The 14,477-nt window shown below is 55.6% G+C and overlaps 4 protein-coding genes across 4 annotated transcripts; 1 reads left to right on the top strand and 3 right to left on the bottom strand.

The window, feature by feature from the left end:
* Positions 1–842: 842 nt before the first annotated feature.
* Positions 843–3,010, bottom strand: E0L32_001469 (uncharacterized protein; the record flags this gene model as incomplete). Its single annotated transcript, XM_031135551.1, has 2 exons — positions 843–1,392; positions 1,521–3,010. 2 exons carry the CDS (start codon positions 3,008–3,010, stop codon positions 843–845), a joined length of 2,040 nt encoding a protein of 679 aa, XP_030991983.1.
* Positions 3,011–8,487: 5,477 nt separating this feature from the next.
* Positions 8,488–9,951, bottom strand: E0L32_001468 (uncharacterized protein; the record flags this gene model as incomplete). The annotated part of the gene is made up of 1 exon (XM_031135550.1): positions 8,488–9,951. One exon carries the CDS (start codon positions 9,949–9,951, stop codon positions 8,488–8,490), a length of 1,464 nt encoding a protein of 487 aa, XP_030991982.1.
* Positions 9,952–11,136: 1,185 nt separating this feature from the next.
* Positions 11,137–11,937, top strand: E0L32_001467 (uncharacterized protein; the record flags this gene model as incomplete). The annotated part of the gene is made up of 1 exon (XM_031135549.1): positions 11,137–11,937. The coding sequence occupies one exon, from the start codon at positions 11,137–11,139 to the stop codon at positions 11,935–11,937; it is 801 nt and encodes a 266-aa protein (XP_030991981.1).
* A 374-nt stretch (positions 11,938–12,311) lies between these two features.
* Positions 12,312–13,789, bottom strand: E0L32_001466 (uncharacterized protein; the record flags this gene model as incomplete). The annotated part of the gene is made up of 4 exons (XM_031135548.1): positions 12,312–12,375; positions 12,447–13,399; positions 13,541–13,644; positions 13,753–13,789. The coding sequence occupies 4 exons, from the start codon at positions 13,787–13,789 to the stop codon at positions 12,312–12,314; spliced, it is 1,158 nt and encodes a 385-aa protein (XP_030991980.1).
* Between the last annotated feature and the right edge of the window lie 688 nt (positions 13,790–14,477).

Genomic DNA, 14,477 nt, shown 5'->3' with positions numbered 1-14,477 from the left:
CCCTCACTTCCCACGTGAACCCGAGGCCTGGTAGCGTAGCGTAGGTAGCCGTTTGGTAAAAGGGAAGGCGGCTGTGGTGGTGACATGCACGCGCAAACGCAATGCTGGCAACTTGTTTCATTCCCGGGACTCTCATTCTCTTGCTAGGTAGGTATTCAAGAAGCAAAGTAATCTTACGGGGGGGGAGTGGTGGCCGCCGTCCCGTTTGTGACAACGGTGATGGCACCGGCAGTGGGCAAATGGGAGCCGCGCCGTAGACGCCCTGTCATGCAGGGCTCTTACACGCACACGCATACTCACACACACACACTACACGTCTCTCTCTTTTTTTTCCAGCACATCACACCCTCATCCAAAGTGCGCACTGTCCAGAATTGTGCCAATCTCCCAAACGCTTCCCGCGTCGCAGCCGCTACGCACAGCGTTGCAAAAGCATGGTGGAGAAAAAAAAAGGGAGGGAGGGAGGGTGTGATATATCCGAGCGTGCACCTCTAACCAACAGAGAAAGTGAGGCAAACGAGCTGGATGATGGTGTAAACACAGAGTAAATCACTTATCCACCAACAGTCCAGGTGCCATCCAATGAAACTACATTGGTCCATAGACAAGCGGCTCGGTCCGGCCATCGTGACTGCAGCGACGGCTGTGATATCGGCGAGAGGCAGCCTCAAACGGGTTCGAGTGTCAAAAGGTTCTCAGTCTTCACATAGAGTAGACGTCTTTGGGAAATCCGGTAGTGGCAGATACCTCTGGTATTTGACCTCTACATGCAGACGATCTGAGTCTTCTACTACGGAGCGTTCTTGCCCGTCGGGTCCGCACAACCATCATACCATCGGCCGTCACCCGCCTCCTCCTCCTCCCCCAACGCGCCTGTACTTCCTCTTATCCTTCCTGCTCATGAGCACCCGGTCACGCGTGCCCTTGCCGCCCTCCCAGTACCCCTTGCCCCTCTTGCCGATGACGCTGCGCCCGCAGAACGAGCAGCTCTCGACGCTGTAGTTCTGCTCCCGCGAGCACCACCCGCAGATCATGCGGTTCGCCCACTCGACGACGTGGCCCTCGGCCGCGTCGTGGCACCGGTCGCAGGGGTACACCTTGCTGCAGCAGCTGAACCGGAACCACCGGTAGCTGCGCCGGTAGTGCGCGCAGGCGCCCCGGTCCGGCAGCGGCTCGCCCACGTGCAGGCCCAGCTTCTCGGTGCGCCGGCGCGGGCTCGACGGCGGCGGCAGGGCGCCCGACCCCGGCGCGTAGACGAGGAAGCGCACGTCGGGGATCTTGAAGGTGAAGCGGGCGTGGCACTCGCGGCAGACGTTGGTCGTGGTCTCGCCGCGGACCGAGACTAGGCCCGGCGATGCCGTCGAGCACTTGCCGCAGGTGGGGACAAAGGTGCTGTGGAAATAATGTCAGCGTGGTAATACTCGTAGATGTGTATATATATCTCTCTCGTGACTTGTGCATTTAATCTTTTCACTTGTTTTTTTTTTTTTTCACTTTTTTTTTTGGGGGGGGATCCGTACCTTGGTAGCATGTCGTTCACCGTGCAACCCGAAGTATCAATGAAGCCGGCCCGGGTCGAGTTTGCATGCACGAGCTCGGGCCGAAACGTGACGGTGAACGCTGTGGCACACTTCTTGCAGCTCTCGGATTTCTCGACGTTGGGCTTCAAGCCGCCAACCTCGTTGGCCGTCTTGCACCTCTGGCACTTGACGCTGATGCTGAGCACCGACACCTGCAGAAGTTCGATGCCGTGTAGCTCGATGGACGGGAACGATAGGGCTGTTCCTCGCTCTGGCCCTTGAGCGAGAGCACTTTGTCCATCGCTGCCCCCTACGGCGGCGCCTCCTTCCTCGTCCCCGTCCTCATCGGAATCGTAGTCCTCTTCATCTTCACCACTTGACCCATCAAAGTCTCCACCGTAAGCCCATTCAGGAGGCCGCGGGATGACTTTGATATGGCTGCTCTCTTCCTCGCTCTTTACAGGCTCCTTCGCCTCCTGTGACAGTGCCGTCGCCCGTATGTTCGCGGCGATTGCTCTGGCTTCATCCACCTGCTTTGCCAGAAGGTGCAGGTTCTGAGCTAGGTAGTTGATATGGCTCATCAGCGTCATCTGCTTTTGCTCGTTGGCCTTCTTGGCGAACAGCTCCTCAACGAGCTCCGCATCCTCGGACTCGACATCGTTCAGGAGTATCCTGATCTCCTGCAGAGGATATAGCAGAGGCACGATGAGCTGAAACGACTTGACTGCCTGCAGGCCCGGGGGTAGCGATGACCGCCGTTTGGGCTCCAGCGGGAGCGTGTAGATGATGCCATCACTAGACCTCTGGTAGAGAGCAACGCGGCCCATCCGCGACTCGATCTGCCTCACCTCCTGAGCACGCCTTGCCTTTGCCTCTGCGATCTGCTCGCGCGTAAAAGACTCCTCCGGGACGTAGGTCCTCCGCGGTGCCGCCGCTGCCTGCGCGACAGGAGGGGCGGTCAGCACGGTTGATGCTGTTTCTTCCAGCTGGTCTAGGTGCCGGGTGTCTTTGAATATTGTCAACTTGACAGTGTCAGCCTTTTGCTCGGATAAAAAGGCTTCCAAGTTCCTGTCCAAGGCGTTGGTCAGGGCGAGCAGGGAGGCACCCCTCTTCTCCTGGACGAGCTTGTCCCAGCCGTTTTCGACATTGATGCCGAAGCCCCGAGGGATGTTGTTATTCCTGACACGCAGCTGAGGAGCTGCCTTGGGGTAAGTCTGCGGGACCTGCAGCTCGCAGTCCAGCTGATTCAATTCGAATGGGAAGTCCGGATCGGACGGCACGAGGCCGAAGACGAGAGACGTCGTCCCGTTGGGAAGCGTCGATTCCTGCGGCGAGAAGCGCTTCCGGATCTGGCCCAGCTGGTACGTCCTCGCATCCTTGCTTTGGGTTTGCGGGACCGGTTTCGGCACCACCCGGGAGGAGGCCGCCTCGGCCACGGCCTGTCTCCGGGACGGAGCGGGTAGCTCCCCCCGGTTCGATGTGGAGATCATAATCTTGTCGGGGGAGAGAGAACACGCGCCTCTCGAGAACAGTAGGAGAAGGAGAGAGAGACACTAAGGACTCGATGACAATAACGGTAAGTTGGAGAGGGCCAAATAGAGCGAGCTCCGGCCGTCGAATCTTCCAAACAACACAAATACAGATACACAGACGAAATGATCCGAGCTCCGATTTGATACTCGTTTTGAACCTGGCAATTGAAATAGAGAACCTCAAGGTCGCATCGCCCGGGATAGACGACTCAAGATATCACCCGGCTCTACGGACAAGACGTTAGCCACTTCGGTGCTCTCCGGAGTTTGAAGTTCAGCTCGGCATGACTCACCTTCTGAGGTGAGGTTGGCGATGATGGCGTATGAATCATCCTCGCCTCATGCCTCACTAGCTGAAAACAGGTGCAGGTGGGGGCATCTGGAGAGGGAAAGCACGGCCCCTTCCGGCGACGGCCTCCACTAAACTCGCCACCTACGGTATCTTAGGAATGGAAGTTCATTGTGACCAAGTGACGCCACACCTTGTTTGCTCAACTCGCTTCTTAAACACATTACCTATATTCTGTACATCGTTTTACTATCAAATGGCACAGCTAGCTCCATTTTATCCATTTTATCTCTGGTCTGCAGCTGAACGAACAGGGACAATCCAGCTCTCAGTATCATCCGTATAGGTAGCATGCCGGGCGAGAGACACCAGCCCGTCGTCACGCGTAAAGTTGGCAAACATGGGAGTTGTCGGCTGCCGTACATAACCTCCATGGCTACCGCATCGTAATAGCAGATATTGATATTCACATACCGACACACGGAGAAGCGAGCTACCCCACAGTCTCCCACGTGCGGGCCTTGCTGGCGCCCTCTTTTAGCCATATGAAGAGACCTCCTTACCCCGACCGGATCGCGCCCTGGCCCATCGCATCGCTCGACCCGGTCCAGGGCCGCGGCGGTCCAGGGTTCACAAGGGCGGTCCGGCCCAGCTGGTTGCTCATGTGCCTGATTTTTCATTTAGGAAAGGACCGATGCCAGGATTCGGGAGGCCGGGTCGGCAAGACGGACTGCCATATATATCCCTTTGGGGAGGAGACTCGGCAACTGCCATTCTGCCTGAAATGTAGACTGCTCGACAACAAGCACGAAGACTCTCTGTACCGTGTCGCCGTCTATACCGTTTGCAGATTGAGCAACTATGCTTAAAATCAGATGCTCAACCGCACTCCCCGGCCAACCGGTGACGTAGTCGGCCGTGGTGGTCCACGAGACGTTGAAGCGATCCCGAAAGCGGTTGATGCTTTAGATTGCAGACAAGATGAGCGAGCTTGGACACAATAGCTTGCAATCTCGGTGTGAGACAGTTTGTCTTGGGAGCCGGGCACTATTCAGTGGCCGACGACTTCGCGATGTTGGCATCGTGTCTACCGCACAAGACATTTTAATCTCACTGGCAGCAAAATGAGGAAAGTGACAGGGAGTAAACAGTATGCCATGTACCCAGGACTTTGACGCGGTGGAATGACCAGTATCGATGCCCAAAGGCTCAAGACGTCTGCATGAATCCTTCGAGCGAGGCTCTCGTGGCCCCTCTTCACGATGCTGCAGGACATCAAATGATACCAAGGCACTCTGACGACGTACGTACGCGCGAATGTGCCTCGCCGGTAGGCCTGATCGCAAGGAGAACGGCACCAGCCCACCGCATCGAGGCCGAGGAGCATCGGACAGCGGCAGGTTGCATGTCGACAACTCAACAACTTCTTGCTCGTCGTCGGGTTCGCTGGTGCTGCCCCCCCCCCCCCCCCCCAGCGCGCCCGACGCCCGGCTGCGATGGTGGTCTCGGTCAAGGAAAAGCGGGTGCGCTCGACTGCCACGTCGATGGTCACAGTCCAGGGACAGTATCCGGTGCTCCGTTCCCACCGTCCAGGTGTGGTTGGGTCCCATCGCCGGATACGGGCCACTGCACTGCCAAAGGAAAAGCAACGGGTAGATGTCCCAAGGCGGATGAGGGGGGTGGGGGGGCAGGTCTTCTTTTTTCGCATGTGTGCCTGCGCGTGCGCGGTGGCTGGCCCCTCGGGACCCGTGCTTGCAGGAGAAGGGCGTCGCAGACCTGCCAGATCATGTAGGCCCTACTGCATGTAGGGGAGGGCGAGGGAGGGGGGGAGCCTGGCCAGCTGCCCAGTCTCGAGACGGCTCTGCAGTATCTCCCAGCCAGTACCACTGGTGAGAGAGAAGAGAAGATGAAGGAGAGAGGGCAGCCAGGCAAGCATGGTATGAGGGTGTCGTGATCTCTTGTCCGGGCTGTACACTCTTGCATTGGCGCGCATGCAAGCTGTATGCCCTTTGGAGAGGAATTCCCGAGGTTTGGGGTTGATGAGTTGGCAAGGTCACCGCCCCAGCAGAGGTGTGGCAGATGACCTTGGACAACTATGCAACCACCAGCACCATGACCACCACTCCGTCACGGTCCGGTGAGGCTAGCCCATTTCGCTTGATCTCCTGGGTGTCTCGAAGAAGAAGAGACCGCGTTTGTTGAGGGCGGTGATTGTCTTCAGTGTCACTCGCCTCAAAGATGGAGGGAGGGACGGGAATGGTGGGATTGCGGGACGGCCAGGCCGGTTGAGCCCGACCTGTTTCGCCAGAATCACTTGCAAGCAGCAAGACAACAAACAGGTCGAGGAACTTGCAACCTTGATGCCTGCTCGAACCCCCACTGCAGTTACTTTGTATGTGTCAAGCATCCAGTCGGACTCGGTCTTGCATTTTTTCGAATATTCGGGATTTTATCTCTTTCTCGTTGTTCTCTTGGTTCTTTGGTTTACGCCTCATCCCCTCTGCTCCATTGTTTCTTGGCTGTCAATTCCAGGAATTGTTGCGCTCCAATGGGAATTGAATCCAGCCATATTATCGCCAATATTGTGAATACCGGTCTTGCCTGGTCTGATCAGTCTCGTCTGGTTAGATCGTTCCGGTGCCCGCGTCTCAGAGGCGATACTTCTTCGTATTGCCATGATCCTCCCCCTTTCTCTTTGCTCTGCAGGTCTTTTAATGATTAATTGAATATTCTTATTTGATCCCTAGTTTCCTCCAGGCCTAATCACCATCAAGATGGATTTCACAGTCCCCCACCCCGTTATTTTAGTTCGCCGCTGGTGCTCAAGATCGAGATGCCAATCCGGAGCGTGACACCTGCACACGTGGGAGGACCCTGAGTTTTAGGCCTTCAGTTGACAAAGTTCACCTGCTGGCTATGACGCTGCTCTGTTCAATTGACCTTTGCCAGAGCGTACTCAGGCTGGCCGAGAAGACTGTGTCACTGCTTCCTGCGAGACAATATGAGTTCATCGGTGTGCATCCTGTTTTGTTCGAGCCAGCGTCTCGGGCGCGCTCAGGCCAGGTCTAAGTCGAGATGTGTATCACAGGGCGGTTGTGTAAAACCCTCCCCCCTTACTCTCCTTTGATTGAGTCCCTAGTGAATTAAACACTTATTTTCTTTTTTCTTTGAAAAGAAAAAAAAATAGAATATACTATGTAATATAACCAATGTTTTTTTCCTTTCCTTCCACTAGCATATGAGTGAGTGTATGGAGGAGGCAAACCCGTCCCCCACCTCCTGACCTCCCTCCTCCACATGTACTGTATGAATCTGGCTTGTGCGCGATCACACAATTCTACTAGTTACAGGATCGACAAGCAGCAACCAAGGAACAGGTACACATGCTATTCTGCTATGTGCTCCTCTTTCGACACACCGACATACAACTCTACGTATTCAAGCTGGCTCACACGGTACGGCAACCCCTCGGACATACGATTTCAGCTCTATCCCGAAATCTCGTCTTCCGTTTCTTCCCCTCGTGCAGACGGACGGCTGCAGATACGGAGGCAAGATCGGCACGCATTCTCGGAAGTCCAGCCTCAGTTTTCTCAGCCCGTTATCAAGAGGCTTGCCTAACGTGGGGGAGGATGGGGGGGAGGGGTGTCATTCACGTTCTATGCTTTCTTGCCAGGATAGGTTGACAGAGCTTCTCTCGGGAGTGGCTTTTGTCCTCGGGGAACAACTTGGACTGAAAGGCGGGCACTCTGAAGAATCCTCCCCCTCGTTCCACGAGCCAGCCCTCACGCATGCGGCGGCCATGTCGTGATCGTCACCTGCTGGCGGTTATTGGTCTTCGTGTGTCCGTTCCGGCGTCCTGGTTTGTCGAGCACTTGGGCGCCGACATCATATTATCGCTGATCCGTGGAAGTTTACCGATATTTCGGGATCTTCTTTGCCGTTTACGGCAGCGACCACCATCGAGCCAGTACTTTCTGCAGCGAGACGCTTCTTCATGATGTCGGGTCCGGGGCATGCGCCAAATAGCTTGGCGGTTGGCGTGTTGATCGGAAGAGGGCCCTTTGGAGCGGGAGATAGATATTCGACATAGTCGAGGATATTGATTCATATCCGATCAAATCATGGAATTGAAAACCATTGGCCAGTCAATCCCAAATCCAATACTATGAGGAGGATTGGACTGCGTAGAAGGATTGATTGCGTGGGCCTTATAACCGTAGCTATGGTGATGGAAACCGAATAGAAGGGATACTGCAGGATTGAAGGTGCATCTCACATTCTACGGGGCGTAGTACTGCAGTAAACTTGTCGGCTAGGTAGGCTGAGCCAGACAAAGCCTCCCGAAACGGCGGATACGACGCACGCGTTTGACGCCGTGTCCCCGGCATGCACCGCTCCGTGCGCCGGGTGACCCACTCGAGCTTCGGCCCCGAGCACGACCGCATTCCAGCGCCTCTACTCGGCAACCTCGATATCCGGGTCTTGACTCCACCAGAAAGTAGTGTTTCTGGGAACAGGGACGACGCGGAGATGGGGACCTGGGTGCGCAGCTTCGTCCGCGCCACGGGTCCAAGGTACGAAGCCGCTGCGCCCTGGTCCTAGACTACATCGCGTGCCTGTATGAAGAAGAATGACTTGCGCTTTCGGTCTCTCGGCTACCGAATCGCAGGTACTTGTCCAGCAAGGTAGACTCCAACCTGAGGATCTCGAGAAGGAAGTGTTTCGATGTTTCACTCTGCCAATCACTCCCATGGCCGATCTTGTCAGTTGAATGCTTTGCGTTGAAAGTCGAGGTTAAGACCACGTAAATAGTAGCAGATGCTTCACTGAGAGTCAATATAGCATCAGAGACTACCACACTCTGAAAGTCAAAAATATCATCGCATTCTAAGTCGTGTACAGTGCAAGCGCAGGTCTAAAATACATGTGCCTTGCAAAAGTGCGTAGTTATGTGCCTCTCGAACCTCAGCTCATCATGGCCGTACCGTTACGCCATGGGGTATCAATGCTTCGTCTCGCCAATATCCCTTTCCTCCATGTTGAACAGTCTCCCTTTGGAAACACCCCCAAGTCTAAGAAGTGACAAAGAAGATCAATTCTTAGTATTGTGAAAAAGGCACAGTGGATGGCCCTCCGCCATTTCTTATCCGTCTCCTGCACCCCCATCGAGAGGGCCGACCGCATCCCAGCTGCGCCAGCCCTTGTTGTACATCGTCTTGACGGCGATCGAGACAGTCTCCAAGAACTTAGCCTGGTCTATCCTCATGTTGTCGCCGTGCCAGTCCCGGAAGACATCGTCGTCGTCCTTGATGTTTTCCTTGGCGTGCATGCTGAGATAGGTGTGGCCCATCATCACAGCGAGGTTCCGGAAGCCCTTGTGGAAGACTTCCGCCGGGAGGATCTCGACGACAGCGGAGCCCTCCTTAAGGAACATTGCGTGTGTCATGCCCGCACCGTGGACGCCAACGAGGACGTCAGTCTCGCGTATGGCCTTGATCTGCTCGGGAAAGCTGAGCGAGGCCAGATCCACGGCTCGCAGGTCGATCTTCAAGTTTTGGAGCTTGAGGGCTTCCAGAATTGCATCCTGATCGACGAGCTTTCTCGTCTGGGCTCGATCGATGAAGGTGACGACGACTTCGCCCTCGCGCTCCTTCTGATAGTTGATCCCAAAGTGCTCGTAGACCCTCTGCGCAAAGACTCGAATGAGGTCGGACCGGCCACATGGGTGTACTTTCCAGGTTCCTGACCAGAATGGATTTCCACCGCCGGCCAGCGGCACAATCACATTCGTCAACCCGGACCGGTTCTCGATCTCGCCTAGGCGGAGCACAGGCTTGCGAGCAAACATCTGCCACATGCTGAAGAACGGGCCCTCATCCTTGTCGTCGAGGATGACGACTTGAGTGTTCTCGGCGTCCTCGTCAGACAGGAAGGGCTTCTTGGTCTCAGGGTCGATGGTCATTTTGAGGACATCGATCGTCATGGTCAGACTCATGATCTCCATCAAGCAGTGCCAGATGTTTCCCTCGCCTTCGCGTTTGACGAGAATCGTAAAGCTTTTGGGCGACTCCAGCTCTTCAGACTCGAGGGAGAGATCTCGGTCCATCAAGATTGCCTGCTTGAAGACTGGGCCGGGACCAGTGTCATACATGTATCTCGCGAAGTCATCGGGGCGAGGTCGAAGTTGAACCCTCCGTTCGGTCCAGCCAAGATCCCGAAATTGTCCAGAGAGAGCGAACTTCTTGATGTCTGACCGGTATTTGACATCTTTGGCGATGAACATGGAGTCAATCTGATCCTTTGCGGTTGAATTGCAGAAGGTGATCAGGGTCGACTGTGATTCAGGGGTAGACTGGACAAAGGCGCTGTCTCGAAGATCCTCGAGGTACTTGATGCCGTAGAGACTGGCGCAGAAGGGAGTCTCGCCCTGATCCCTGGTGTAATCTGAGGGAACAGCAGCCATACTTTGGAAATATCTTGAACGTGCTGGTGAGACCGGTGGAGATCGGCCGCTTGACGGCAGGGCCACAAGGATAAGGAGAAAGAGAATGCAGGACCCGATGATCAGCCGCAGACGCAGCGGGCTTGAAATGCTGGAGACGACCATATCGACTACCAAGCAGATCTCTAGTAAGAGGAAGGCCTGTCAAATGGCAATGTAGGAAAGTTGGAGAATGAATTCTGAGATGCTTGTAAAATGAGAGTGACGCGTCCCCAGTCGACCAGTGATTCACATGGATGCCAGGTCAGCGTCAACTGGGAGAGATCACCTTGTCAAGGCCGTCAGTGATATCACCAGGGCAAATTAAAGGCACATGAAAGGAGTGACAAAGCAGGTCAAGAGGAAAGAACCTGATAAAGAAGGACGAAAAGAGATGAAGAGAAAACAATGAGAAGTTCATCAGCTGAAGATCGAAAAGGCTCGATCTGTTCAGCATCCCTGGCGTGTTAGTCGAGATGTGGGGGCATTCACTGGGGCGTTCAGGGGCACTGCCACTATGCCAGGCGAAGATTAGGCTTCCCGATATCCAACTGCCGCTAGGGAACTTGCCGCCTTCCCCTGGGTCCACAAGAATACGAATGGAAGTACAAGTAGAGGTTCTGTTTCTTGAGAGGTAGGCTTGCCAACAGTACTTCCCCTACAGTGTACCTAGCCTAGGTACCTACTTGACCTTCAAGGTGTGTGTGTGTTCTCTGGAATATATACACATCTCTGAACAAGACAATATTTACCTGGCGACCTAGTCTACCTACCTCCTGTTGGGGACGGCAGGCAGATCTCTCCAACTACGGGAACAATGAAGACCAACTTGGAGTAAGCCCAAGCCTCAAGATCCCAGTAATCTTCAAAAAGGAAGTGTGGCGGCTACAGAGTGGTGATGGTAGCGTCAAGCTTTGCCAAGAGACCGAGATTCAAGACGCAAAATACCACCTGCCAGAAGAGAAACAGCTTGATGGTAGCGTGTGCCTTGTCCCAGGCACTGTAACCACCGCTTTCGCCTGAGCACCGCACACGATGCATGCAACTATTGGTGGCAGGCCGCTCTCTTGCCGCCTGTTCTAGAAACGATTCCGTCATGCTTAAACGAAGCTGTATGCAACTCGGACATTAATTACGACATGCCGCTTTCACCAAGCCTCAGCTGTATATAAAAGAAAGGCCGATGCCCCTCGCTCTGTGTGGGTAAGGGTATCTAGACATGGACATGTAGTATTCAACACAAGAGAGCCGATCAAATCCTAGTAACATCCTCCAAAGGCTCTTCTTATCTACTTACACTTACAGACCATAATGCTCCCCTCCCTCCTAACGACGCTCTTCACCATCACGGCCCAGCCGGGGACCGACATATGGCGCAAACCCCCCAGCACAGACGTCTTTAATGGTAAGAGCAAAAGAAAAACCACACAAATCATGAATATACACACAAACAACCCCAAACCACTTCTCTCCAGCCAAGCCAACACTAACACTCAACCCTCCCTCCCTCCAGCCCCGACCTCCCACGCCCAGACCAACCCCCTCAGCGCCTTCCGCTCCGCCCGCGTCTCCTTCACCGGCACCTGGACCCACCGCTACGACCAGGCCGGCATGGCCCTCTCCCTGCACCGGAGCACCGGCACAAACTGCTCCTCCTCCTCCTCCTCCGCCTCCTCCTCCGCCTCCGCCGGCCCCAGCACGCCGCCAAAGTGGGTCAAGACCGGCATCGAGTACTACCAGGACCAGCCGCGCCTGAGCACCGTGACCTGCGACGCCTGGGCCGACTGGAGCGTCGCCCTGCCCGCGGCCGGCACGGCGGGCCCGGGCCAGGCGGACCGGCCCGTCGTGACGCTGCTGGCGCGCCGCGAGGCCGACGAGCTGGGCACCTCGCTGTGGGTCTACCAGGTCGTTCCCGCCGCCGCCGGAAATCAAGGGGAGGAGGAGGTGCTGCTGCTGCCGATGCGCGAGTGCGCGTGGGCCTTTGCCTACGAAGATGACGAGGACTGGATGCTCACGGTGGCGGCGTACGCGGCGCGGCCGGACAAGAACACCACCGAGACCCTCGAGGTGGCGTTCCAGGAGCTGAACGTCGAGTGGGCAGTGACCAAGTGATCACAATCACTGCGTTGTCAGGCAGAGGTCGTGAGCGAGCACAGGGGGCAAGAGCAAAAAGAACCGAATGGATGGCAGTCTTGCATATGCTTGTTCAGTACCAATTGCAGTTGTGAATCCTATATCAAACCAATAACTCCAGGCTTATATCTAGCCCCGCCCGAAGAGACAAAAAGAAGGAGAGAAGCAACCAGTGATATCATCATCTGTATGGATCATAACTTGACGAGAAACAACCAAGTTTGAGAAACAAGCTTTTGAATGCTTCAGATCGAACCCCACCATGTAGGACCCCCCAGGAGAAGTGAAAGTTGCCAATCTCTCCAGCGCATAGTCACCCGAGTTCAAACAATGCAGAGCGCCATCTACTCCTTCTACTCCTTCATCTTGACGTAGTTGCTGGGGAAGATGCCATGTCTCGTCCCGATCATTCCGGTCCTAGAAGGTCAAGTTAGGCCACTGGTCTACAATCATCCAAAGGGTAGCTTGATGTTGATCCTAAAACTTACCACCAGTCATTGTCACTTTCAGTCTTCTTCAGAACTGTGATGACATCACCTTTCTTGAATCCAAGATCGCCTGGCTGGTCCGCATCAAAGTTGAACAGAGCCACAGCTTCGTTCTTCTTCAGCAGAGCCTGCTTGCTGGCAAAATTAGGCTTCGGCGCTGCTGGACGGCCAGGACCCGAGCTCTTGTTGTCGCCATATGCATCGTTGAACGTGTTGGACCGCGACGCACCGCCAAACCGAGGCTCTTGGTCGTAGACGTCATCCTGCCAAGTGCTCGTCCGTTTCGGAGCTCCAAAGTCGTCGTTGCTGCCATAGCCGCCCCGGCTCTGCCCCTCTCCGTACGCACTACCGCGGTTCTCGCCCCATACAACATTGTCGTAGTTGTTATCGTAGACCGGGATGTCATTGTACATCCCGTCGCTCATCGAGCCCGACCGCTGGCCACTGAAGGCCCTGGAGTTGAGGATGTTGAGAAGGGGTCCTGCCTGCGGCGGCGGGCGCTCGCCACCCGACAACAGCTCCCGGGCGCTGACGGGACGGCCGTACAGCTTCGCGTTGGCGTCCTTGCGCTCGATGATGGCCGATCCTTCTAGCGAGACACCTGCAAAGAGACCCTTGGTCTTGGAATAACTGAAGATACCCGCGACACTCTTCAAGCTGGCTGCTCCGGCGGCCTCGGCATTCCGCCCGACGGGACCGGCAGCGAGCGAGACATTCCCACCAAGTGTGAGGGAGCCGGCCTGAGAGAAGGTTTTGACGGCGTTCGAGTCGTTGAGGATGAAGACGAAATCCGTGAGCTCGAAACCGATCTGTCCTCCGAAGCCAGCGCCTCCGGTTGCGATCGCACTGGGCGCGCTCCAGCTGCCGTCTGGTAGCCGTGCAACGACAAGACCACTTCCAAATCGTGCCGAGCCAAGGAAGCCGGCCTTGATGACAGTGAGGATAGCGAGGCCCTAGACAGAGAAGAAGTAGCGTCAATAAACTGAGTCCAAACCAGTCTTCGTGGCTGGTTGCGGGTGACACATGCGATCCGCGAGACACATCAAGACAGGGTGGCGCCGCCCAGAGAACTTCAGAAGAGGGGTCAGACTAACCTTGGCCTGGGCAAGAACGGAGGGAGGAATGACTTTGTCAGGACCAAAGGACTGTCGAGGATCTACGAACGAGGCGAGAATCTTTCCGCACTTCTTGCACTCCGCTGTCGTGGGTGCAGTTCCAAGTCAGCGATCATGCGTACGAGGTGGCTCGCGGGACAGCCGGGAGCCTAGGCAGGCAGGCGAGCGAGACAGCTCGGGACAGGACTTACACGCCATAGACGACGGGAGAGGGTTGTTGATACCCATGGCTGCTGGATTTCACAGGTTCTGTAGCGACAGAAGAGCAGCAGGATGTACCGGAGAAGAGAGGGTGCTGGATTGGCGCACTCTTTTGCGAGGTAATGTTGTGCGGATGATGTGGTTGCGATCCAAAGCTCACTGGGGGAATGATGTGGGGTTAAGCCGATATGATGGCTGGTGGAGTTCGAGCTTATGATTAGGCCGCCCGTCACCGACCCAAAAGTTTCGAGGGCGAAGTGGGAGCGAGCAAGGCAAAGGTGATAAAACAGGCTGGTCTAGTGTAGGTATTGGCACCTAGAGCCAAAACGCTTTGTTCGAATATGGCAGAATAAGGAGGAGGAGAAAGACGCAGTGCCGCATGAGAAACAAGAAGTATCACACAGCACAGAGCAAACACAAGAAAGCTGCCGCGCGTCGGTCGCCACGAGGCTGGGCGTGCTGGGCTATGAGGATCACCACAATCACCTTACCAAAGTAATAAAATCAAAATTTCTAAGATGGGACACGGCACAGCATAGCGCGCGCTGCCCAGGACTGCTCTGCTGACTGTCTTCCAAAGCGAATCCATCAAACGATTCTGCGGGGAAACTGGCCCCCATCTCGCCCAACCAGGACCCCGCTGTCCACTCAGCATTTCGTCACAGGGGGCGCAACAAGTCCGACAGCGCTGGCTAGGAGGCCTGGAGGCACCCCC

The sequence above is a fragment of the Thyridium curvatum genome (assembly GCF_004353045.1).
Source record: "Thyridium curvatum strain D216 chromosome Unknown NODE_5_length_802575_cov_81.998223, whole genome shotgun sequence".
NCBI lineage: Eukaryota > Fungi > Ascomycota > Sordariomycetes > Thyridiales > Thyridiaceae > Thyridium > Thyridium curvatum.
Note: the sequence above shows the minus strand (reverse complement) of the source record. Positions and strands in the feature narration are given on the sequence as shown.